The 26,717-nt window shown below is 48.5% G+C and overlaps 1 protein-coding gene across 5 annotated transcripts in view; it reads right to left on the minus strand.

Moving 5' to 3' along the window:
- The window catches only part of GBF1 (golgi brefeldin A resistant guanine nucleotide exchange factor 1), a 2,300,480-nt gene that overhangs the window by 716,601 nt on the left and 1,557,162 nt on the right, over positions 1-26,717 (minus strand). For all 5 annotated transcript variants that reach the window (XM_085603553.1, XM_085603551.1, XM_085603552.1 and 2 more), the window contains one exon: positions 5,137-5,260. In XM_085603553.1, the coding sequence (XP_085459679.1) occupies positions 5,137-5,260 (124 nt within the window). The remainder of the gene's footprint in view (positions 1-5,136; positions 5,261-26,717) is intronic.

Here is a 26,717-nt window from a genome sequence, read left to right on the forward strand (position 1 = left end):
GGGTCCCCCGATGAGGGCCTGGCCCTAGTCCCCAGAAGGACATAATGTAATGACCTGCCAAAAGGCCACAAGGGCTCCACGTACACCGTGCACTGGTGGAGAAAATCCAACAAAGGATCCAAAGGCGGGGAGACAGAGGGCAGTTGCATCTGCAAGATATCCGCAGCCCTGCGAACTGCCCTTGCAGACGCTGTACAAGACTCCGTGCCAAGGCGGTGAAAGCAAGTCATCGGTAGGAGTCGGCTGCAGGCTAATCCGTCCACCGAACGACAGGGGCTCTGCAGAATGACGAGCCGGACAGGGCCCATGGGCACCTGCTACATGGAGCAGTGAAACAACACTGGGGGTGGAGAACCCTCTGGGGTCACGTCCTCTACCAGAGAAACAGCCGGGACGGAACCGGCGTTGACCGGCGTCGGAGACCCCCGAGGAGGACTCGTCTGCCCGGCGTCGACTCAACCCTCACCGAGGTAGGAACCGGCAGGGAGGAACGACGTCGACATGGAGTCGAGCTCCGTGCTACAGTCGCATCCAGCGATGATGCAGGGAGCCCCACAGGGCTGTGCGAAGACGCTGCAGGAAGGCCAGACGTCAGAGTGGGATGCCCCTCCGGGCCATGTCCCGACGTTGTGACTCTAGAACTGGAGTCAAGGGACTCGGTCGGTGCCGAGTGAAAACTCGCTGGTGAACTTGCTGACGAACCCCTGAGCTGAGTCCCTACCCCCACTATGGGGCCCGAAAGAATGCAAGGGAGAGGGGGTGACCCAAAAATGGCCTGCAGGGCCCTGGGATAGGCCTTTATCTTAGTCAGAGTCGCCCCATCACGAGGAAATGTTGGGTAGGTGGGGGTCGACTCCTGAGGGCCCGTGTCCGGTGAAGACTGGGAGCAGTAAGCCCAGACATCACGCTTCTGCGAGGTCGACGAACTCCGTGACTTCTTCCAGTGCTTACCTGAGGGAGGCAAGCTATGTCCGCGGGAACGACTCCGAGGCCTGTCCTGAACAGGAACCTCAGCATGAGATGAAGAACTGTGCCGCTTGGACCCCTCTGCTGGAGACGGAGGCCGGGGCCGCGTGGATTCTGACAGGGCTAAACGGGCGGACATCAACTTCAACCGTCGTTCCCGCAGGGACTTCGGCTTCAGCTGCTGGTAGGTGTCTCACTCCATGGAGTCGTGGTGCTCCCCCAAGCACCACATACAGATTTTGTGTGGATCAGTCGCCGACATCTGCCGCGTACAGGTCTCAAACGACTTGAAGCCCACAGGCATCGGCACACTGTTCCACACGTGAAAAGGCATTGAGAAGGCCTGAAAAACAAATCAGGCCAGAGGAACCACTTCTCCCGGATCCGTGTTGGGACACGCAAAAGATGAAAAACTGATGTCAGCGCGCCTGGCCGGTGGGGATGGGGGGTTGGGCGGTTTGCTTATATGGATCCATTGACATTACTTCCGTGGGCGACGTCAGGACGGAGCCAGTGAGCAGAGGTTCTGCTGGGGAGAACGTTTTCCGGATTCAGTCTGATGCCTGCGGAAATTCTAAGTTAAGGAATCTGCAGCTAGATGTCTCTATCAGATTGTAAAACATACATGGACCAGACCCACGCGGAAAGAGATAAGATGGGCATGTTACTGGCTTGGCTGGCTAACCCGGCCCGTGGAGGAAATAATATCATAGAGGTAGCCGACCAAGCAGGGCACCCCCTATATAGACAAACTGAAATAAAAAATAGGTTCCTTGACTATTACAAACACTTGTATAATAGCTCGGGCCCCAAGGGGAGGGAGAGACACAGGATTTCCTGACCTGGCTTCCTCTCCATACACTATCCGATGAGAAGGAGGGCCAACTGGAGACTGAAATCTCTGAACAGGTAGCTATTAAATAATTAGCCAGACGCACGACCCCGAGAACGGATATGTGGAGGAGCTGGCTCCCAAGCTGGTAGAGCTATACACAGCGGCCGGGGAGGAGGGAATCCTGCTGAAAACCACCCAAGAGGCACTGGTGATTCCACTGCTCAAACCGGCTAAGTCCCCTCTTGAATTCACGGCCTATAGGCCACTGTCGATGCACAATCTCGACTTCAAAATTTTAAGTAAATTACTGGCGACGAGACTCCTTCCACACATGACCTCTCTGATCCACCAGGACCAGGCAGAGTTCATCCCGGGTAGAAACACAGCTCAAGATATAAGACGGCTTCTCTCCATCTTAGAAGGGGGCAGAAGCGAGTAACAGGAGGGAGCGATCTTCACCATAGACATCGAAAAAGCCTTTGACAGCCTGGAATGGGATCTTCTCTATGTCGTCTTAGCAAAGATGGAAGTAGGCCAGGGATTTATACGTTGGGTGAAACTGCTGTACTCGAGCCCATTGGCCAGAGTACGCATGGGCCGTACAATCTCGGAACAGTGTCAGGTGGAGAGGGGCACGCTCATGATATTCTGGGGGAAGCTTCCTATTTCTGTGGCGTAAAAGATCTCCCTGTTAAAAATGGTGGCCCTCCCCAGACTATTGTACTTTTTTACCGTGTTGCCTGTGTAGATACCCAGAGCTAGACACGTGCCTCTTGGCCTTTATATGGGGGACTGGAAGACAGAGGGTGGCCCCGACAACACCAAAACGACAATCGGCAGGGGGGGGACTGACAGTCCCGGACTTTGAGGCATACTACCTGGCAGGGCAGCTACAGAGGCTCACTCAATGGATAGCAGGGAGAATGACACCAGTTAGAGAAGTATACTCTTTCAACCCCGAGAGAGATGTACTAATGTGTACCCTTTTAAAAACCACAAATTCACAGCACACACATACAAATGAACATAAGGTGGTGCTGGAATAGATGCCTCTAGAAGACATGGACTAGGCAGCCATACTCACTGGACCTGCAGCATGTCACGCCATCTGTGAATGCATAGTAAAACCATGAAGGCAGTCACCTGCCTGCATAGGGCAATAGACAAATGACTCCTCTAAGCCACTGGACACGCTGAGGAATTACTGGACAGAAGACCTAGGAAGGCCCCTCAAGGACAAGGACTGGGAGAACATATTGCAGAGGACACCTAGGGTCTCCAGAAACGCCTGATTTGGCCTGATCGGTTTTTACATACTGCACCGGGCATATATCACTCCAAATCTGCTTCTTCCATAGAGATGATGTGGAGTGCCCGAGATGTAGAGAGGTGGGAGCGAGCTTCATTTATTTGATATGGAGCTGCCAGGCCCTGACTCACTATTTGCAGGCAGTTACGAACAAAACAGCCCGAATCACCAGCCGAGAAGTGCCATGCGCACCGGTGCAAGACAAAGGTCACTGACAAATTTCAGGACTTGGTCTTCATATTAGCCAAGCGCAAAATTACCAGCAGGTGGAAGGCACCGAACAGCCCTAGTATAACTAGATGAAAGCAGGAATTATGAGAAATGGGCGGGCTGCGAGGGCAGAATCCTACTTAGGAATGCAAGACGGGACCTGGTTAAACGTGAGAGAGCCAGGGCATCGGAGGCACTAGTAAAGCAGATGAGACGCATAGACCAGGGATCCGGATCCACCACCTCAACATTATCCTAACGACAGGGAAGCCCCATAAGACATAACCAGGAAGGAGCACTAGAGCAGGACCCCGAAGAAGCAAACCCTTAGGATAACAGGAACCACAGGAAACATAGAAAGGTACAAGACTGGGAGTAATATCCGAAAAAGGGGAAACCACACAATACACAACACAAGGTGTGACTGCTTAGCGAGAATGAGATAATCTGACGACTTGCAGTGAGGGCGTGGGAGCGGGGAGTTGGGGGGATTAAGACAGAATGTACAGGACCACTTAAGTAGATGAATTGACACAAGCATCATGTAATATGTAAGGAAAGTCCAAGAAAATATGTCTTAATGTAATGGCCAGTACTAGATACATAACCGAATAATACAGATGCGCATTAAAGGAAATAAAATGTTTTTAAAAAAGGCTGTATGTCACCATGGTGTGGAAGTCGTGTTTGTGTTTCGAGAACACGAGACAAGCGTCACAGGGATCTGAGCTCACCATCTGTCTGTTGATGGAACAACACTACTTAAAACATGAAATCTTCAGGTAAGACACACTTCCAGTACACAACATTTTTAAGGAAAATATTTCAAGGAGAGCAGAGTGCCAGTGTGGTTTCATAGACAGCTCCATGACATGACAGGGGTTTGCCTAGCCTTTCAAATTTTCAAGATCCAATCTGGTGCCTGGAGGTGATTCAAGAGGTGAAAAAACTTCAGGTAGAAAGAACCATAAGAGATATCAATTGCCTCCATACATTAATTATAAAAGCCAATGAGAGACATTATTATGTCCAAATACAGAGAACACACTTAGGGACAAAGAGTATGCATTACATTCAGATCTTTTATGTGCGTATGTAAGAATGGAATGGAAGTCTCTATGTATGTTCTAAATTGAAAACCTCACAACAGGCTAGACTGTGCAGGTTTTTATAGCAGCATTGAGACCGGAAGAGATGTTCCCTGATGGTTAAAAACAAACTATTAAGCACTTACTATTCAAATGAGATGGCATGCTAGGAATCTTTTAAGGTATTATCCAGACTGAAGGAAGTGGCATCCATATCTGTCACTGCCTAGAGCTTGAAGACAAAATAACACTGACCCACAGAAGGTGTATATGCCAATGCAATTGGCCAGAAATAGTTCAGTTCAAAAGTCTAGAAATTATGTTGTTGGAATCTCTGGGTGGCTATAATCTTGCTATACCATGTTCCAACAGATAGCCATTACTCCCATTTCACTTTTAAAAAGTCACAACCAAGACAATTCCTCCTTGGGAGGCAATATGCTTTCTGGCTGCTCCAATGCACTCATCTATCTATGTATACATGCACAATCTTAACATTTAATTATTCATTAACTCAGTCATGTATCTAACCATTGACTCATTTTCGCATTCACCCAACAATACAACCATATAAAAACTTCATTTTAAAATAACCAGACCTACTTGCTTTGGCAATTAAGTTAAAAGTTTAAAACTGAGAATGGCTGAAATGTTTAACATTTTCATTACCAGACGCACAACCCATTTTGTTTTCACTTTATCATGCTTTACACAACATGCATAATTACCTTAATACAGTCCAAGGCCAACCGTTTTGCTTCCAGGTTCTCAGAAGATGCACCCCTCAGGCTGGACTGCTCTGTGGCACTTAATGTCAACCAGCTAACAAAGCTCAGCACAGTTGATTCACCACTTGGAATTAAAATAGTTACGTTAAAGAAAAAGGCAGTAACATGAACATTAAACTTATACTCTGAAAATTGAAACTGATCCGTAACAGGTTTATTTATTTAAGACACTGTATCTAACTAGCCTTAATTAGTCAATCAGTCAATAAATAAAAGGTATCAATTAAGAACTGCAATGACCTATGTGAAGCTGGTTTAAATGTTCTCTAGCAGGCACAAGCAGACTTACTGAACTGCCCGTTACTTATCAGCAGATTTGAGAGATCAGGCGCATGGGTATGAACAAAACAAATTCTGCGCTTTAAAATCTTACAAGAATTAATTCCCAACTAGGCTCCATGTTTTTAGCTTTTTACAATTCATGTTTTCCAGTTTCCCGTTTTTACTGATTTGTACAGATAAAAACAGAGAGAAAACAATGTGTTTTCTGTCTGCATTTATTTTTAAAAGCACAAAAATACAGGATATTGAACTTCTTTTAGGAGATTTTCCGTGCTTTCTTTCATAAATTCCAGGCCAATAGTTGAGCAGATAAAAAACATGGGGAGTTAAAAAACAGGATTAAATTTCCTAAAATAACGGAATATCTCAACTTACATTTGTAGTGTAATGCTAATATTTACCTGTGGGTGCATTGTTATATTATATTTCGCCGGTTCATTTGCTAAAACATGTTAGGCATCAACGTAAGAGTATGTGTTTATCAGTTAAATAAATGTGAAAATACACAATTTTAAAAACTGTATTCAATACCAATCCCTAGCACGCCATTGTAGACTTATTGTGATCAAAAATACAACAAACAACCAGGGATTCTATCTATGAGATCCCTGTATGCAGATGATATGTTGGTTATACATGATTCCCCTCAGCATTTCTCTATGATGGTACTGGTTGTCAGCTGCAGGTTTCAGGGTGCTTTGGGATAGATGTTGTCTCTTTACTTTACACCAGATATCAGAAATCGCATTGGGAATTACCGATCCCACTCCTCTGTAATGGACTAGAATTACTTTTAAATACCAGGGCATAAGAATATATTGTACATAATTAGAGCCATGGGTCCAATCAAAGGTTAAGTTCCTTTTTTGACTACATATCGTTTTGCCGAATGAGGAAAGTATTTTTCAGTCAAGAATGTTTGCACCCTCTCTCGTTATTTTTCCAATCTATCAATGGAGCTGCCAAAGTAAATGGGATTTCAAAAATCACAAAAACCACTGTAGAGAATACTGCCTTGTTTCCAGAAATTCTTTAGAGATTTTGCTTCAATTTGTTGGAAAAAGTCCTCTATTTAACAGGTTGCCAATTTTATCACAAAGCTGGGCTTTTCTCTTGGTGAGCTTCAGCGCAGCTCTAACATTCTAAGAACAGGCTTTAATAAATATTAAAACTTATGGATTTTTCATTCAAAATTTAGCCTCACTACATTTGCTTATTGGACATCCCTCTTCAGTGCTTAATCGTGATCGTAAACATATGAGCAAACAAATATGAAAATGTATAGATACAATAATGAGAATTTGTAATAGTCAGCTGAGAGGTGATAACCTAAACACTCATATAATGATCAGTGAGCAAACTGGTATGGGTATGAGGAGAGATTATCACTTGATTAATTCTTCTAAACTTTAAATGCAACATTTTAAATGTGTACATGATCCTTATTATACCACAAGACAACTAGATCCATGGAACTGTTGATCTAATTTTCACTGCACACGCTGTAACATAGACCATGCTAATCTTGTTCATATGTTTGTTGAATGTAGCCTTTTACATGTGTCAGATTCTGTTCAAGGGGGCCACAGGGTACGGAGGGGATACTCGGTGGGTTGGGTTGTTTCTTTTGTTTGTATTTGAAACATTAAGAGTAGCGATTATGGTAATGGGAACTAGGATTAGTATACATTTAGATCCCCAAAACACAAGGAATACAACGTCATGAGTGAGATAATAATGAGTTAACTGTATTTTAAAGTTACAGCAAGAACCTATAAGAACGAGCTATGGGAAGTCTCATACGAAACGCCTGCACTTTCTTCGGGGGAGATGTTCTCAAAGCAGCACAATCTGGAATGGGTGTAAATAAGTGTTCATGTTGTTAATAGCAAAGCTCCAAAGAATGAGGACGTTGGTGTTAGTTTGACTTTGAGAACCAACCCTCTGACCCTACGAGAGAGGATGGCAGGATAAATAGAGCGTGGAATGGAAATGTACTTGAACGTACACAACAGAGGATCGGCGAGCTAGTTCTCGAAACAGAGAATTCTCTAATAAGCAGCCATCCGAGTTTTATTTATACAACGCATACAATACATTCGGACCAAACTGTGGCCAGGGTGCAGTGCCAAACGAAGCTGCCCTTCCAGAAGATGTGCATGATAGAAAGTCAGAATAATTTCTTAAGTGGGTGCTTGTACACTAGGAAAGGGACAAGACATCTCAGGAAGTATATGGATTGTTAGGCTTCCTTCTATTTCAACATGCTGTGGTTGGTTTAATTCTTTGGGTTGTGTGTCAGCAAATAATACTTTTGTCCATAAAAGGACTGAGTGTCTAGAGTATACTGAAGTAATGTTTTTGTTTTTCTGTTTATGCATCCACATTGCTTTTAATATATTAATGTATCTGAGTGCACAATTTCATTTATAAACAAGTGATTGCTGTATTTAGCACTGAACTGCACATGTACAGCATATTATATTTGCTTTATGATAGTTTCATAGGACATGAAGCACAAGTTACTGACTTGTGTAACAATATATCTGTAAGAGACATTAGTTAGTGATAGATTCCTTACCTTAGAATATCCCCAGGTGTCAGACAGGATCCGGAAAACTTGAGCACTCTGGGCAGAAGGGGTATAGGAAGTAATGCCTTCAGTGCCAATCTGACCACCCAGAGCTCCATAAGTTTAATGTGGAGGCTGGACTCCGCCGGAGACCAGACGCATATCATCTCCGCCTCTCCCAGATGGCTGACCCATTCCAGGAGTGACGTATCAGTCACAACTGTCAGATCTGGTTGGGGAAGGGAGAATGATGTCCCTCTGACCCAATCCTGGTTTGTTAGCCACCACTGCAGTCTGAGCTGAGTTCCCTCTGAGATCTGGACATAGTCGGAAAGATTCCCCTGATGCTGCGCCAACTGGAACTTCAGGTCCCACTGCAGAGCCTGCATATACCATCTGGCATGAACCACCGGCAGGATGCAGGAGGCCATGAGGCCCAGCAGCCTCAGGGACATTCTCACCGATATCCAGGATAGAGGCTGAAACATCGGTGTCATAGCCTGAATATCCCGTACTCGCTGCTTGGGAGTATAAGCCCGAAACTGCACTGTGTCCAGAGTTGCTCCGATGAAAGGGAGCATTTGAGAGGTGTGACTTTGTAACGTTGATAGTGAAACCCAGCGAGTGCAGGAGGTCCACCATAGTCTGGAGATGGGAGACGACAACTTGGGGCAAGCCCGCCTTCAACAGCCAGTCGTCAAGACGCCCTGATCTGCGCAGATAAGCTGCGACCACCGCCATCACTTTTGTGAACACCTTGGGGCACTGGTAAGGCCATCGGGGAGCACGGTGAACTGAAAGTGCTTGTGGCCCACCATGAGCCATAAGTAACATCTGTGAGCAGGCTGGACGGATGTAGGAAGGTAGGATCCGCTTTCATGGTCAACCACACTTTTTGCTGGTGTCATTATGTTTTACTGACTAGTCTGACTGGGATCCAGCTAATCAGGACCCCAGTCTCTGTGCTTCCTTCCTAAATTGGACATGGTGAGTACTTAGGTGCCCTCAGGATTGGCTACTGGTGTACCCTGATAAGTGTCTAGTATATGGTACTAAGGTACTCCGGGCATAGGGAGATCAGGGTCTCTCATAGGCTGAAGCATGCATTATGCCACCCATGGGAAACCACTTACATTGTGGCTACAGGCCTGCCATTGCAGCATGTGTAGCCTGGTGCTAGCTTTCTTATATCTGAGGTCACTGTACTTAAAACCTATAAGTCACCCCTAGGCCTTTCAACCCTGATGGCAGGGTGCTCACTTCTAAGTGTGAGGGTGCTCCTGCGTGAGCAGGACATCCCTACAACCTGCGGAGTCCACTCTCCCTTGTTGTAAGTGCAGCAGCCATTAAGATACATAGAGTGGCCTTGCGTCATTACACAATGACTATCTCTAAACTGGGTGTAACAAACCCTGTCGTCTTTGGTATAAAACATGTTGGAATCATACCTCACACTGTAAACGGTGTGGGAGGTATGATTCCATGCACTGTAAAACTCCTCCGGGAGGACCTCAGTGCTCCCAGTACCAGTGTTCTAGACCTAGACAGCAAACTATGGCTGCTGCCGACCAGACACGATTCTGCCCTCCTGCTGCTGAGCCAAGCTTGAGCAGAGGAAGGCAGGACAATAAGTATCCTGTCACAGGGAGGTGTGACCACCTCCCAGACAGGATTTAGTGTATTAGGACAGTGTGGGGGTGCTTGCCAGTGCCACTGAGACTGCTTGAAAGGCACAGTTGGTGCCCACATTGCATATTCCAGTTTAGACCAGTTCAGGGAGCTGTTGGCTCCCACTCTGGCGCAAAACTGGACAAAAGACATGAGTATCCTCCCCACTGTCCAGCCTCTCCTCTGGGAGGGACCCCTGAATCGTCCCAACCCTTTCGTTAGGGTAGTTAATGGCTTACCTGTGGGTGGGTCCCTAGATTCGTCATGGGATAACATTCAGATCCTATACCACTTTAACCTCAATGGTCTGGGCACTCTGGACCTCGCTGGCCTTCGCGTTGGAAACTGAGACTGCAACTGGGAATACTCCTGCTACTCCATACAGGTTCTTCACAAGGCCTGTGGACATCCAAGACACCCAAAGGAAACTCCCTTGGAGGAGAATCACTCACCTGCTTCTGCAGGCACTGCAACGCAGCTGACCGGTCTAATGATCCTGGGCTCTCACGAACTCTGAAAGGCTCAGCAACACAGGTGGTGTTTCTGCAACTCCCTCAAGGCCTGCATTGTCTTCTCACCAAATGTGAGGCAATGTATACCTCGCCGGAACAGAACCCATGTGTACTGCCTTCGTCTTGCCGTTGCCAAGGCTTGTTGACTCTCTCCTACAGAGATGTTCGGGCTCCAAGAAGTTCCAGTCTCAAGCATCTCCTGCAGCAAAGATCTTTGCCTGCAAAGAATCCTCAGCACCGTGGGCCTTCATCGTTTGATGAGATGCTCGATGTCCTATTGCGACTCCTGTGCCTCCGGCCTGTGGGTCCTCTCGAGGGTCTTCTTTGGCTCCAGTGAGCTCCCCACTTGCTCAGGGCCTACTATGACTTACCTGCTCGTGGTCACTTGGACCTTGCTGGGCCCGACCCTGCACCTTTTTCTTCAACTACGTTGGTTGCGTGGCCAAGGCTTGTAGGTGCCCCTGCTGCACACTAATCCCTTGGCTCTTGACATCCAAAGTGGGAGAGATCGTGAATGGTTCCTGGTCTTCCACAGCATCGCCTGGTATGCACAAATGCAACTTTAAGGGCACAGTCCACTCCCTTGAATCTACCGACATCGGTGGGTATTCGTCTTCCGTGCCTCCTGGTCACTCCTGAGTGGCATAGACTCTGTCCCCTCTGCTTGCAGATTCTTCCCACCTCTTGAATCCATCTTTGGGTTCCACCAAACTCCTACATCTTCTTCTCCAGCGCCATCTTTCCTGAAGTCCTCCATTGTGGTCTACGGCGGTTTCTGACGTCACTTGACACCTATGCACCTGGGTTCCCTGGTGTAGGTATCCTGGTTCCTGGGGAATCCACGGGTGGATTGACTCTTCAGCCTTTCATCCTCCATGGGGCTTTTTCACGGTCAGCTGGGAAAGGTCCTTTTACTTGAAAACTGCAACCGCGACATACCCATTGACCTGTGTTAATCACGCTGTCGTGTTCATGCTCTGCACACGGCCTCCGTGGGGTTCCTGGGTGCTTACCTTGGGTGGTTCCTTCGGTCCCCAACACTTGTGCGTTTTCTGGGCCCAGTCTCGTCTTTGGTCGTGGCTACGCATTCCACTATTTTAGTATATGGTTTGGTCTTCCCCTGGGGACCATACGCATTCCACTATTTTAGTATATGGTTTGGTCTTCCCCTGGGGACCACTGTGTATTTGTGCTACTTACATGTTCTATTTCCTAAGTATTGTGTGTATTGTATTTGTATCTCCGGTAAGGAGATACTAACAATGTATTAAGTGTTAAGAATAGAATACATACTTTTATAACTACCCTGTGTGGTTCTTTTTCACTTAAACCATAAAATAAGATTAAGTACTGTTAAACACGCTGCTTTACACTCCTTCTGGAGTAAGCCTGAAGGCTGCTCTCCACAGCTACCATGTAAGAGAGCTTTCTAAGGTTGTTTAAGACCAGTAAAATCACCATAAGGGATGCCTGGATTAGAGCAGGGTGCAACACTTACATAAGTGAGCACCATATACTAAGTCAGCCTTCTAGAATGGGGATATGGAAATAGGCATCCTGCAAGTCCAGCGCTATCATCCAGTCTCCTGGATCAAGGGAAGAAAGGACCTAAGCCAAAGTGAGCATTTTGAAATTTTCCCTCCGAAAGAAGTTGTTGAGGGTCCGGAAGTCTAGGATAGAACGCAGGCCTTTGTCCTTTCTGGGCACCAGACAGTAGCGGGAATAACAGTCACGTCATACTTCTGGCATTGGGACCCTCTCTATGGCCCTCTTGGCCAAAAGAACAGTAATTTCCTCGTAGAGAAGCGTCCAATGATCCTTCAACATATCATTGTAGGAGGGTTGGCATAGAGGGAAGGGTAGTCTTGAAGAGGAGGGAGTAGCCCCTTTGGACAATCTGCAGACCCCACCTGTCCGACATGATGGACTGTCTGCAGAAGAGGGTATGGCAAATCCTACCTCCGTCAGGCAGTAGCAAAGTGCCCCTTTTTGCATGGTTCACCCCCACATTTGCCTGACATCTGATGCAACCTGAGTTGATGTCCCAGGGCCTTTGTTCTTTCCCAAAACGGTACCTTTGTACCCACAATTGGCACATCTCTGGTTACAGGTAAACCCCTTGTAAAAGGTATGGGTACCAAGGGCACTGTGGCCAGAGACGGCCTCTAAGGGCAGCAGCACCTAATGTGCCACTGTTAGAGGCCCTGTACCTTGGCAACCACACCCTGCCATTGCAGGCTGCGTCTTTTGATGCAGAGCAAAGTGAAGAGTAAACATGGCACACATTCCTGTGGACAATGCCTTCAACCCACTGCCTGAGGCCTAGGTAAGTTACCCCTCTAGCTGGGTGAACTAACCCTCAGATCAGGGTACAGTGGCGGTAGCCCTGTAGCCCTACAGCGTTTAAGTCCATTCTTAGACATTGTAAGTATAGTAAAGCCATAAAGAGTATATGATCTGGGTGTTTGTCATTACGAGCTCCACAGCCCCAAAATGGATTTACTAAAATCTAGAAAGTTTAGCAGCAAACCTGTCAGCAAATTAAACCCACACTGATGCCAGTGTAGGATTTAATGCAAAATTCACTCTGATGGCATCGTAGAGATGCTCCCTGTACGTCAACCGGCCCTGGTGTTGTTCTTGAATGGCTGCCAGCCATTTCCCACCACCAGACGGGTTTCTGGACCCATAGGTAGAGAGCCTCCACTCTCTGGGTCCAGAAACGAAGCCCATCAATGGGCAGAGGTGTCATGCCTCCTCCCCCAGGATGGTCTGGGTTCACGAAGGGGAAGCTTCAAAGGTATAGTGGCTTTGTAAGCTGTCCCTGCCGTTTGCTGCCCCCAGTACCAAGCCCCCACCGGTTCTGCCCCCCACTTTGGGACGGAGAATCAGCAGGAAAAAATTAAGCTAGGAGGTGGGGTGTGCCCACCTTTACCAACCCCATCCTTCAGGTGGGGAAGGCAAGGTGAAGCATGCATATCAGTTCCCTCCATCATGAAGATGAGGGAACCTAGCCAATTAGGGAGAGGCTCAAGCCCCCTCCTACTGCAGGATGGCATGATAGGGGTTGTACCCACCCGAAGGAAGGGACCCATTGGTCCGACCTGCACACCCCTTTAACACCACTAAATTGAGTATACAGGGGCAACCCTGAACCTTGCCTTCTTAGATTCGAGGAGGAAAGAAAAAGGACCGACGAGCCGACACAGGAAGAAGAGGACACCTACTGCTTTGGCCCCAGCCCTACCCACCTGTTCCGCCTTTAACCGGTCTACAGCTAGAGCCCTGCTAAGTCCAGCAGCCAGCAACCCCCAGAGCCCGGAGGACCTGCCCTGCACTCATCTAACAGACTCGGTCTTCCGTGAGGACCGGATTTGCTCAAGTGAAGACTCACCCACAAAACCCGAATACAGGCGGCTCCGCAATTCTGTACCACTGCACCCTATGCCCATGGCCCGAGATCAAGTGGCCCAACATCATGAGGCGGTCTCTTCAGCTAGCCTGACCTGGGACCTGGTGATCCAGGACCTCACCTGCAGCCTCAACCTGAAGGGTCCCCCCAACAGCGACCGGAGCGGGTAAGAAGTCCCGACACCCAAACACACCCATGCACCCGACGCCCCGCAGCCCTGGTTGACCCAACCGAATGTGTCCAGGCATCCCCCAAGAACACAACTTGCCTCTCCAGCCGGTGGTCGTCTTCAGGAAGTCTCCCTGCATAAGCCTGCAGGAACTTTGCCGAAACAAAGGTCCTCATTGGAAACCACAGGGTCCCTGACATCTTCTTGACACACTGCACCCGGCCGACCATGTGCTGCTGGTGGTGCAGCACCTGTGCCGATTGTTGGCCCCTTCATTGCTGACCTCAACCCCAGAACCTTTGCTTCCACACCCAAGTGGCCTGCTTCGAAGCAGTCCCTTACCGAAGGCCCCCTTAGCCCCATTTGCTAACACTGGGCACCTGCACTCTGCATCCGGTAGCCACAGTGCCACTAGTGGTGTAACCGGATTGCCTACCTAGACCTTGGGGAACCTTGGTCCAAACCCCCAAAACTCCCACTGGAAAGAGGTTTACTTACCTGTTAAACCGATAGCCAGTTTTTTCTCACAGGAACCACTGGTATGAGCTTTTGATACAAAAATGTATTAAGTGCTGAACTGCTGTTTTGCATGGAAGAAAAGTAACAATACCTTAAACCGTAAAGTCTTTCTTATCTTGAATTGTGAGATCCCGTGGTGTGGTATCTAGGTATACCATCCAGAGTAGTCGATGTAATCTGAAAGTCATCAAAAAGTATTCCAAAAGCTACTACTGTGCAATTTAAACTGCCTTTTGAAACAATACCAACCTGTAACAATTGCAAAGCCATTCCTGTGTAACGTTTTACAATTGAAAGTACATTTTACCTACCTGTACCAAGACCTGCTTGGTTCTAGAAATAAAATATAAGTATACATTTTTTAAACTTACCCAATTGGTCTGGATTCTGTCTTTGAGTATGTGTGTAATCAGTCCTAGAATGAGTGAATACAATAAATGCTTAACACACCGTCTGGATAAGCCTAACTGCTCACCGACACTACCATAAAGGGAGCTGTTAGTACTCCTCCGAGATCTGGACGCAATCGGACAGATTCCCCTGATGCTGCGTCCACTGGAACTTTAGGTCCCACTGCAGAGCCCGCATATGGCATCTGGCATGATAGATCAGCAGGAGGCCAGGAGGCCCAGCAGCCTCAGGGTCTTCCTGACCGAAACCCAGAACCCGGGCTGAAAGATCGGAATCATAGCCCGAATGTCCCGGGCTCGCTGTTTGGGAGGATAAACCCGAAACTGCGCCGTATCCAGAACCTCTCCGATGAAGAGGAGCTTCTGAGAGGGAATCAGGTGCGACTTCGTCACATTGACGGAAAACCCCAGCAAATGCAGGAGGTCGGCCGTAGTCTGGAGGAGGGAGATGACTGCCTGGGGCGAGCCCACCTTCTACAGCCAGTCGTCCAGATAGGGGAAGACTGAAACCCCTGATCTGCGCAGATGAGCTGCGACCACAGCCATCACTTTCGTGAACACTCGAGAGGCGCTGGTAAGGCCGAAAGGAGCACAGTGAAATGAAAGTGCTTGTGGCCTACCGTGAACCGCAGGTAACGCCGGTGGGCTGGCAGGATGGGGATATGATAATAAGCATTCCGCAAGTCCAACGCTACCATCCAGTATTGCGGGTCTAGGGCAGACAAGACCTGAGCAAGCGGGAGTATCTTGAACTTCTCCTTCCGGAGGAGGCGTTTGACGTTCCGGAGGTCTAAGATAGGACGCACGCAGGCCCTTGTCCTTCTTTGGAACCAGGAAGTAGTGGGAGTAACAACCACGACCTACTTCTGGCGTCGGAATGTGCTCGATGGCCCCCTTGGCCAAGAGGGCCGCAACTTCCTGCTGGAGAAGGGCCAAGTGATCCCCCGATATGCGGTGCTACTGAGGCGGCATGGCTGGAGGGGAAATCTCAAAAGTGAGGGAATAGCCCCTTCGGACTATCTGCAGAACCCACCTGTCCGAAAGTGATGGTGCACCAGTGGGGGAGGTGAAGGCGAATCCTGCCGCCCACTAGTGGTTGGTGGGCCTGAAACACCAGACTAAGAAGGTTTTGAGGCAGTGGTAGCAGGGGCGGTGGTGGACTGACCCGTCCGCTGACCCCGTGCCCCACTTCAACGGGCCCCCCGACCGCGGCTGCGCTGAGACTGTGGCTGCGCAGGCCGGCGCCCCTGAAAGGAACGCATTTGGGTGCCTCGTCCCTGACCTCGAAAGGAGCGAAAAGGCAGACCCCAAGGGAGCTCGCGTGGAGGTAAGACCCAAATACTGGGCTATAGCCCGGGAGTCTTCAAAGCGTTCCAAAGTTCTATCTGCTTTGTCACAAAAGAGGTGCGTGCCATCAAAGGGCATGTCCAACAAAGTTTTCTGGACATCCCCGGTAAAGCCAGTTGTCCTGAGCCAGGCGTAACACCATAGCACCACTGTTGTGGAAATTGCCCTGCCGAGGGAGTTGGCTGTGTCAAGGTCACAACGGATAGTGAATTTTGCAGCATCTCTCCAGTCGGTAATGGCTTGGGAGAGCACCGCTCGAGCTTCCACTGGACACTGAGGCAGCACCTGTGCTACAGTGTCCCACCAAGAGTGGGAATTGCGGCCCAACAGGCATGCAGTATTCACCGCTCGCAACCCGAAACAGTCAGAGGTGAAAATCTTTTTCCCAAACTGCTCAAGTTTTTTAGATTCTTTGTCCAGAGGTGCGGAAGGGAATGCGCTCGGAGAGGCAGAGGCCTGGACCACCAGACTCTCAGGCGTTGGGTGTTGCATGAGAAAACTGGGGTTGCCTGGGGCCGGGTGATGGCGTCGTGCCACACTCCTATCCACAGGAACCCCTGTGTTAGGCTTGGTCGAGGTGCTTAACAGAATGTCTGTAAGCGTGTTATTTTTTTTTTTTTTTATTTCAAATCATTTTTTTTATTGAAAAAACAAAAAGCATGGAAAAGACAAGACATACAATAAATGACACATGAAATCTCGTTACATAACAAGGCGCTAGTCCTGAGCTTGGTGATTCTGTAGGTGGTACACCTCCATTCCAGATACATATGAGTACAGAGTCATCACAATCGGTACAATGAGATCATTAGAACTGAACAGAACGAAAGGACCTCACATCCGAGAGCATCGACTAACTCCTGGACTAGCGATACCATGCGCTGTTAAGTAAAAATAAAAGGACTGAAAGACTAAAAGACTGAAATATGTCATGGTACCACTGACAGCGCATCATTGTCCCTTCGCGCTAGTGCGGTAGGGTGCCCTGATAGCCATTGCCCTATACCTATGTGTGCAGCCCTATCTTCTCTATCCCTATCCTCCCTTCAGGGTGGGTCAAATGAAAATGCCGATCTGTCTAGGGCCTTCCATAGCCTCTTGTGGGGAGCACGCCACGGGGAGGAGTGCAGAGCCGGATTATCCGCACCTCTTAAAAACGAGAGCCATTCCTGCCAAACCCTGAATGATACCTCAGATGCGCTCTTCCACTTACACAACACCACCTTGCAGGCTAAAGTGAGCAGAACATCTAACAACTGACGATCATTGTCATTGTGTAAATCCTGATCCAACACTCCCAGGAGCACGTAGACAAACTCTCTTTTAGACCTGAAATTAAGTATATGATCTATACAGTCAAACACTTTCCTCCAGAACGGACCCAGCGCGGAGCAACCAAATAACATATGGGTTAAGTCTCCCACCTCCGCGTCACAGTTCCAGCAAAGTGGACTGTCCCTCAACTTAAGTTTATGGAGTTTTTCTGGCGTCCAGTATGTCCTATTAATGAGCATGTACTTGGTTTGGGCTAAAATCGGTGAGATCTTATTCGTTAAGGCAGTGGTATGTATCATGCCCCAGTCAAATACTAAACCAGTAGAGTTTGTCTCAGATTCCCACTTAGCTTCATTTTTCTTATGTGCCCTGTTCGGTTCAGGTAAGAGTAACTTGTAAATTTTGGACACAAAATGACCTGATTTCAGAAATCGTGGAACCTGGGTCTTAAGCCAAGGGTCTGCCGCGCTGAGGGAGCGAGGAGACAAAACAACCTTGAGTTTCAAGAAATCATAGAAGTCCATTGGTGACAGATTATGAGTTGTCTGAAGCGAAGAAAAAGGCAACGGGTATCCCCCCTCAAATAAATCCCGCACTAGGTTAATTCCATTTCTGGACCAGCTCTCCCACAGCATGGGTTTCCCTCCCATCTTAAGGGATGGGTTATACCATAAGGAAATCAAGGTAGACTTCCTCCAAAGCAACCCCACTTTATGAGTCTGATCAAGCCTCAACATTGCTCTTCTGGTGTTGAGTAGAATGTATCTGGAATGAGGCAGGTGAGAAAGGTCCATTGTGAGCAGTGCCACTAGAGGAGCGTCCCTAATTAGGGATTTTTCGATACCGATCCACAGCGGAGTATACTCCGCCCCCTCAGTAAACCACTGTGCCCCTTGTTTGCAGAGAAATGCCGTCTGATAATCCCTGAAGCTAGGGAGACCCAGGCCTCCTTTGCCCTTTGATAACTGAAGTTTTTTCATTGATATCCTAGGCTTCTTCCCCTGCCACAGGAACTCACCAAACAGCCTCCCTACCTTTGTTAAGAAGGCTTCCGAAAATACCATCGGGAGCATACTAGCCAGATAGTTCACCAGAGGAGTCACCATCATCTTCAGAGTTTCCGCCCTACCCCACCACGAAAGGAATTTCGGCGACCATCCCTCCAGCAATTTAGTTATTTTTTTCAAGACTAGGTCCTCATTAACCCCCAGTGTCGTGATTAGGTCTTTGTCAAATTCCAGTCCTAAGTATTTAAAGCAACCTGGCTGCCACGTCAGGCCAGAAGTCCCCATAACTTCCCTGTTTCCCAAGTTGTTCAACATTTTAACCTCAGTTTTATCTTTATTCAACTTGTATCCTGACACCCTGGAAAAGTCGTCGATGGTAGTCATAAGGGCCGATATAGCCTCCTCCGCCCTTTCTGATACAATTAGGACATCATCCGCATAGGCGGTCAGTTTTATAACACAATCACCAAATGGAATTCCAGCGATATTCTCATTAGTTCTCAAGTGGTGCAGAAATGGTTCAATGGCCAAAAGGAACAGTGACGGTGAGAGCGGACATCCCTGTCTAGTGCCTTGGTGCAACTGAAACGCAGAGGAGAGTGAACCTCCAGCCCTAACTCTAGCAGTGGGACAGGAATATAGCGACATCACCATCTTCGTGAAGGAATTGCCCAAGTCGAATTTATTTAAGACCGCATTCAGATAGGTCCAATCGACTCTATCGAAGGCCTTTTCGGCGTCCAGTGTAATTGCGACAGTGGGAGTAGATAACAGTTTTGCTTTTTCGAGCACATGAGCTAGTATTCTTGTGTTGTCACTTGACAATCTGTGTTTCAAAAAGCCCGCTTGAGAAGCGTGTATCAGTTTGGGCAGGACCAACTGAAGTCGATTAGCTAAAATCGTGGCTAGGAGTTTGCAGTCTAGATTTATAAGCGATATAGGCCTGTAATTCTTTGGGAGAGTTGGATCCTTCCCCTCCTTTGGAAGTACCGCAATGATGGCCTCAGATAGCGTGCCCTTCACTTCACCTACAGAGCTAATTTCTTGAAATAGGTTCAGTAGCGGTTGTGAGATGAGAGAGGAGAAACTCTTATAAAATCTGGCTGTGAACCCATCCGGCCCGGGTGCCTTACCGCATTTTAATGATTTAATGCCTGACTCAACTTCTTGAAGCGTGATGGGGGCGTTAAGCTCGTCGCGCTCCATATTAGAAAGGGATGGAAGATCACACTCCCCCAGATAGCCAGCAATGTTTGGCTCAACAACTTCTGTATTTTTGGCGTAAAGCTGTTCATAGAAATTTTTAAAAACCTCCGCCACCTTGACCGGATCTGAATGCGTAGTCCCTCCCTGATCTTTGATGGAATTTATCATAGTTTTCTGTATTTTGAATTTAAGGTATGCGGCTAGGCTCTTCCCCGCCTTATTAGATTCACATAATTTGAATTGTTTCCTCCTATTGAGCCAAATCCCTGCTCTCTCACTCACTATTTTGTTATACTCGTACTTTTTGTTGGCCAGTTTATTCATAGTTTCTTCCTTCCTATCCAACAAGTGCTTCTTCTCTAACCCCGCAATTTCAACCTCCAGCGTCTCCAGCGCCTTGTTGTGGTTTTTGTTTATAGCCGATTTTATTTTAATTACGACTCCTCGTATCGTGCTCTTCAATGCCTCCCAACGGGTCAGGTCCGTAGTGTCCCCCCTAATATTGTGCTGTAAATATTCTTTAATTGCGGTCTCTAACATTACTCTATGTTGCTCCTTTTCAAGGACCTCCTCATTAAATCTCCATATTGATTGTCTGGTGGACGATTTGACGTTGGATATGGACAGGGAGATGCATGAGTGGTCAGATAAAACCCTGGGTTCTATGGAAGATTCTTCTATTCTGGGAATTCCATTTTTAGTGATAAATAAATAATCAATCCTAGAGAATGAATCATGTGGAGGAGAATAAAAGGTGTAATCCCTCCCATCGGGGTTCTGCAACCTCCATGTATCTACAAGCTGGAAACGGGAACACAGGTTAGTGAAGGCCTTATGAGATCTATTACCCCGGAAGGAGCATCTGGAGTCTCTATCTAAAATGGGATCAAATGGGAGATTGAAGTCCCCTGCAAGGATGTGTATGGCTGAGTCGGGGATAGTTTCTAATTGCTTGGTTAGGTCGGCCCAGAACGTCAGATCACATGTATTAGGAGCATATACATTCGTGACGTAGAATTCAGTATCGTCTTTAAACAACTTGGTCATCACCCACCGTCCCTTAGTGTCAGTAGTGGAGGAAAGTAGATCAACATTAGCTTTTTTTGCAATCAGTGTCAGGACCCCATTTTTCTTCCCTATCGCACTTGAACCCGCTACCTCAACAAAATATTTATTCCTGAGACTGTGAAACTGCTGAGTGTCAAGTTTAGATTCTTGCAGCAGGACAATATCGCCTCTTTGCCTCCTTGCATAATCCAGCACTTTCTGGCGTTTAACGGGCTGGTTAAGGCCTTTGACGTTGAGAGAAAGTATTTTCAGATGATTCAAGCCTGTTATTCCTACAGGAGTATTAATCGTAGACAGTACCATATCTAATCAGTAGCTAAAATGATAGAGCATTAACAGTTTACCCCTGAGTGTACAAACGTAAACCCCCTTCAGGCTTCCCAACAACCCCCCCACAAGCATAGCAACAATACTAGGGTTACCAGGGTCATTATACTGAGTCCGACTAACTGAGGCTGGCGTCGGCCGAAAAATGTTAGCCGAAAAGGTTCGGCACCGCATTCTATCCGGGCCCTGGTGTGACAATCGGCAAAGGCATTGGCAATAAAATGACGTGGGACCAGGTGTGCACCATACCATGACATAGACAGAACCGATATAAAAGGAAATAAATACAAAAAATAGACATTCACCCCCCCTTGCCCCCCTCTTCCCTCCCCCCTCCCCCTTCCGTCTCAACCCACCCTCACCCTCCTCCCCACCCCGAGAAAAACTAGTAGACATGGTGACTCGGAAAGATGACATCCTTCCCTTGGACGAGTTCCTCGTGCATGTCAACAATTAAGGAGTTAACCAACTGTATGAAACATTACATAACTGGTGCATAACCCATAATTCCTATGCTTCTTACAATCAGCAGCATTTCTTAACGTAACAACCAGTGAGTATGGACAAATGAAACTTGGATCATCCCCAATGGCGCGTAACCTATGCGTAACCTATGCGTAACACATGTTTCCCTCAAGCAGAGGCATGCATCAAAGCGACAACCAGCGAACAGAGGCATAGTGCACTTGGACCACTCCCAATGACGCCTCCCCGCTCCCCCACCCGCGAGATCCTTTTTTGAGGAGACATTAGATATACCTCCATAGCTATGGAATCCGCTCATATATCAGTTACAGACCGGTGAGTAGCATTCTATTGGTGATTAGCATTCAAATTGCACACATTCTATGTGATAGTACAAAAAGAGGTCTGAAGAGGTCTGAATAGGTCTGGTGCGACCCTCTACTTGAGCACAATAGACCAACACCAACGCTGTAATACCTCAATATGTCAGCAATATATCAGCAATATATCAACAATATATCAACAATACGTCAGGACCCATCGTTATATTGCCATCAACGTAACATCGGCACAACAGACTGCCATAGTCCTTTAAGAGACCTATTTTGAGGAGGAAGCAGAGACCACCGACGAGGTCTCCATACGTTGTTCTACATCGCCTTCCAGGATTCGCCCCAATTTCACTGGATCTGTGAAGACCTGTGGAGACCCTCTGATGACTACCCGGAATTTTGCAGGACCCACAAAGCCAAACTGATGGCCCAGCGATTTCAACTGAGGACGTAGGGCAAGAAAGGCTTTCCTCGTGTCAACAGTTTCTTTGCTGTAGTCTTGAGATATGTAAACTTTATTGGATTTCCAAAGTATATGATTGTTCTTACGCACAAATGACAGTATTTGATCCACGTGTTGATAACGTAAGGGTTTACAAACAATAGGCCGTGGGCCTTTTTGACCCGGTGTAATTCTTCCAGGGACTCTATGAGCTCTATCAAACTCTAATGGATGACGGAAATTGAGATTGGTGGCCTGCGAAAACCATGCCTCTAGGAATGGGACACACGACTCGTACGACTCTTCGGAACCCTCCGGAATTCCAAAGATCCTTAGGTTCCCTCTCCGATTTCTGTCCTCCAATTCCGACAACTTCCTTGACATCTGCTCCGAGGAGATGTGCAGGCGCTTAAGTGAGCTACATGTTGCAACCTCCGTGTCCTCCAGCCGACTAATTCTTGACTCCGATTCTGTAAGTCTGGCATTTGTATCCCTGATGTCTTTCCGGATAGCCACAATCTCTTCTTTCGTGGCTTTCGCAATCTCCCTAACCTCTTCCAATCTATTTAGTATCATGTCCATCGTGTCTGTTACATCCTTTTTACCTTTGACAGGGGAGATCGGATTAGGAGGTTCAGCCTTGAGTCTTTTGAGATTTTTTGTGTCTTTGTCCCCCATCTTATTCGTTTCGAAGAACCGCCTACCGGACTTGAGATCCCAGCATACGATTTCCACTAAGGCCCTATCAGATCGAGGCCCAGTCAGCTAGCAGCAAAAAGCCTCCTGTTCGGACCTACAGCCGTGTGCCGATTAGATATACAATGTTGTTCTGATACTGCTGTGGTATCCCTCCACCGCCTGTCACCGGTACTATCGGGAGATCAGAAAGTTGATAGCTTAGAGTGCCCCATATTAGGCCTGTACCACGTAGAGAGAGTGATGTCGATGGGTCCAGGTGCAGAGTTAGGCACATAGCACACCACGGGCGCCCAACCCAACCTGCAGCTCCACCTCGTCATATTCAAACATCATCTTAGCAGATAGTGCAGAAGCACATTATGAGAGCAAATCCGTCAGCAGACCATCTCTTAGATCATTTGCCTTCCACCCTTGCCGTCTACAGTGCACTTATTACAGACCAGTGACCTACATGTGTAGCCTGAATACACAAATGCAGTGTCGAGCTTCAGATGAGCCGATGCTGTTCGTGGTGACACTAAAAGAATCCACTAATCGCCGCTTTACAACCATCGCCGCCACCCGAAAAATACATGGGAGTTTCTTGCAGCAGCCCTGTGTTTTACATTGGAAACCAGACATCTGCTGTCGCCTTCGCGGCCTCAGTAGCTTCCGTAGCGCTCTGGTCCCATGACATTGCACTCCCCATCACTCCATTAGCAGACCGATGCTGGTCACCCACCTCAATACAATAGCTCCGAGCTCCGCCGAACCCACATGGGCCTCACAAACCGGCAGAAGCCACTATCGCCGCCATCTTGATGTTTCGTGTGCCTGAGGCTCTCGGAATCGCTCTATGCGATGAGGTTGTACAGGTTGACACGCCCGCGTGATAGAGAGTATACCATCCCTCCTGCAGGTCAAGGACGTTACTTCCCATGCCGACCACCTCTCTCAGGCCAGTGCACACACGCTTTGACAGTCACCCAGGGACGGCCGCCATTTTACCTCACGGCGTTCCACATGGCTGGGACATCAAACATCGACGTAGTCAGACCCCAATACAACATAGAAATTGCTCACGATTGCCGTATGTCCTTAGGTGCATCAGGGTCCCTTCTGCTGTCCGCCGATCATAGTTCCAGGTTCGCGTTAGTACCGGCGTGATCTGCCGGGTTCGGCAGGGTCCCGTGGCCGCAGGCGCCGCTCGCAGCTACCGCATGGGAACCGGCTCCAGTGCTCCGAGTCAGATCTCGTCCTCAGAGGCACCCAGTTGTCCCAGATTCAGCCTAGGCGGAGATACTACCCTCCGATCCTCCTGTGTGTACTTTCACCGGCACAGCATGGCTCGTTACTCCCAAAAACGATCCGTGATCGCCGTCCACGGGAGGAGCGCCGCGCTAAGCCGCCATCTTCTCCGGCGTCCAAACCACGCCCCCTGTAAGCGTGTTATTAAGGGCAGTAGCGGCTCTGCCGAGGAGGTCGCCGGCTGCAGCACCTCAGTCAGGAGATTGGTCCTGATAGGCACGGAAGGGAGCTCGAGGTTAAGAGCCTCAGTCGCCCTACGCAACACCACAGAAAAAGCCCCAACCTCCTCCTTAGCTACGGAAGAAGGAGACAGTGTACCAGGGTGCGGAGAGAAATCCAGATCGCCCCTACCTTCCATATCATCCTCCCACTCCGGTTCATCCTCAATTGAGCTGCGAGAGGGACCTCAGACCCCTCCCAGTACTTCCCTTCATCCACCGGCTGTTTAAGAGGCCGATAAGGACGTGGGGAAAGGGAATAAACTCCCCACCTGGAATAGGAATCGGAGGATTATAGACCAATCCAGGCTCGACGTAGTCCGGCCCTGTAGGCAACGGCATTGAGGCGGCGTTGCACCCGGCGCCGGAGGCAATAGCGCCGCAGGGTGCCTTGCTCGTGTAGCTGGGGCCAGAGGCTGAGGCACGGAGGCTGAACCACCCAACGGGTCCACGGGGCCCGAAGGCACGCCGTAGGGGCTCGAAGGGGCAAATAAACGGCCCATGGCCGACAGGAATACCTGCATTTCTTCCGGAGTTGCGCAGGGCCCCGGGAAAGGCAGGTAGGCCGCAGGCAACAACAGAGGCTCCACCTGAGCTGTGGGGGAGTGACCACCCGCTCCCTCTACTGCGTGCGACTGGTGAGGGGAAGACTAAGAGTGACGTCGCTTCTTCGACTTCTCATGGCGCCTTGACTTACCTGTTCCTGGGAGCAGGACCTCAAGCATCGCGGAACCGATTGCCGGGCCTCATACAAATTTCGGGAACGCTCCCGCAAAGCTTTCGGTGCCATGGCCCGACAATCGGGATACGTCTCTGGCCTGCCCCAAGCAGAAGAGAAGGGTCCACCACTGACATGTTCCGACGGCAGTCCCTACAGGACTTAAACCCGGGCATCTCCACTGCACCAGAAGATGAGTACTCGACAAGCAAGAGAAAGAAGTCTCAGAAATAAAGTTCAAATATTAACTAGGAGTACCGCTCTCTCTCGGATCTGCGCTTGCTGGCGCGGAAAAAGAAAGAACAGATGTCAGCGCGCTTGGGCGCATCTAAGTAGCTCCGATGTCATCTCGGCGAATAAGACGCCAGTGACGTACGCGCAGCCGCATGACGACGCCTACTGACGCGCAGGGGTACTGCTGACGAAAACGATCCGGATCCAGTCTGACGCCCGGGGATATTTTAAAGTAAGGAATCTATCACTAACGTGTCTCTTTCAGATACACAATACAGTCTGCAAAAGGCCCAAAGGCTGACAGCCGCAGGCCGGATCAGAATGCAAACTTTAAAATGTATAGTTCCCTCACAATTTATTGTGGGATCGAATGTCAATAAACCCTAACAAGTTTCCAGGGTCTACAACAGGATCACTGCCAAGAGCTAGAAATAGAAGAGGGCATAGTTATCCACCCCCCCAATTCTTCAGAGCTACCACAGCAATACTATATGAACTCCCCTAGCCTCTTGAACCACACACAGAAGTAGCAGTTGGCTCACTTTGAGGAATCCCACGGTGTCTTAGGGCTAATTTCGATTCTGTACACAACCTAATGCACAATTTACTACTTGGGTAACAATATATCTGTAAGAGACATTAGTTAGTGATGGATTCCTTACCTTAGAACATCCCCAGGCATCAGACTGGATCCGGAAAGTTTTGCTAGCAGTACCCCCTGCGCATCAGTAGGTGGCGTCATGCGGCTCAGCGTCCGTCGCTGGCGTCGTAAGCGCAGAGATGGCGTCAAGGAGACTACTTAGGCGCCACCCATGAGCTCTGACGTCAGTTCTGTACACGACTTTCCGTGCCAGGAACGCAGAGCCATGCAAGAAACTGACCACTGGTGCCATGAAACTAGGGCCCTGAAAAGGGAATGACCTTAACCTTAGAATCAGTTCGCAGAACGGGGAGGATGGGTGGGGCGGTAAGGAATCTATCACTAACTAATGTCTCTTACAGATATATCGTTTCACAAGTAGTAACTTGTGCATCTGAAAGAGACACGTTAGTGATAGATTCCTTACCTTGGAATAGATACCCCAGCAATACCAACCCCGGTGGTGGGTCTGCGAAAAGATTACACCAGAAAGTCACGGAGAACACAACGGCCAAAGAAGCCGTCTCTCCGGACCCGACTGTCAAGGCAGTAATGCTTGGATAACGTGTGCAGCAAGGCCCAAGTAGCTGCCTAACAAATGTCCTGCAAGGGGATGCCACGTCCCAAGGCAGTAGTGGCTGCAGTTGCCCTGGTAGAATGGGCACGCAGCCCCACAGGAGGCTCCTTCTTAGCCAAGGAGTACCATGCTTTG

The sequence above is a fragment of the Triturus cristatus genome, chromosome 1_2, assembly GCF_964204655.1.
Source record: "Triturus cristatus chromosome 1_2, aTriCri1.1, whole genome shotgun sequence".
Classification (NCBI taxonomy): domain Eukaryota; kingdom Metazoa; phylum Chordata; class Amphibia; order Caudata; family Salamandridae; genus Triturus; species Triturus cristatus.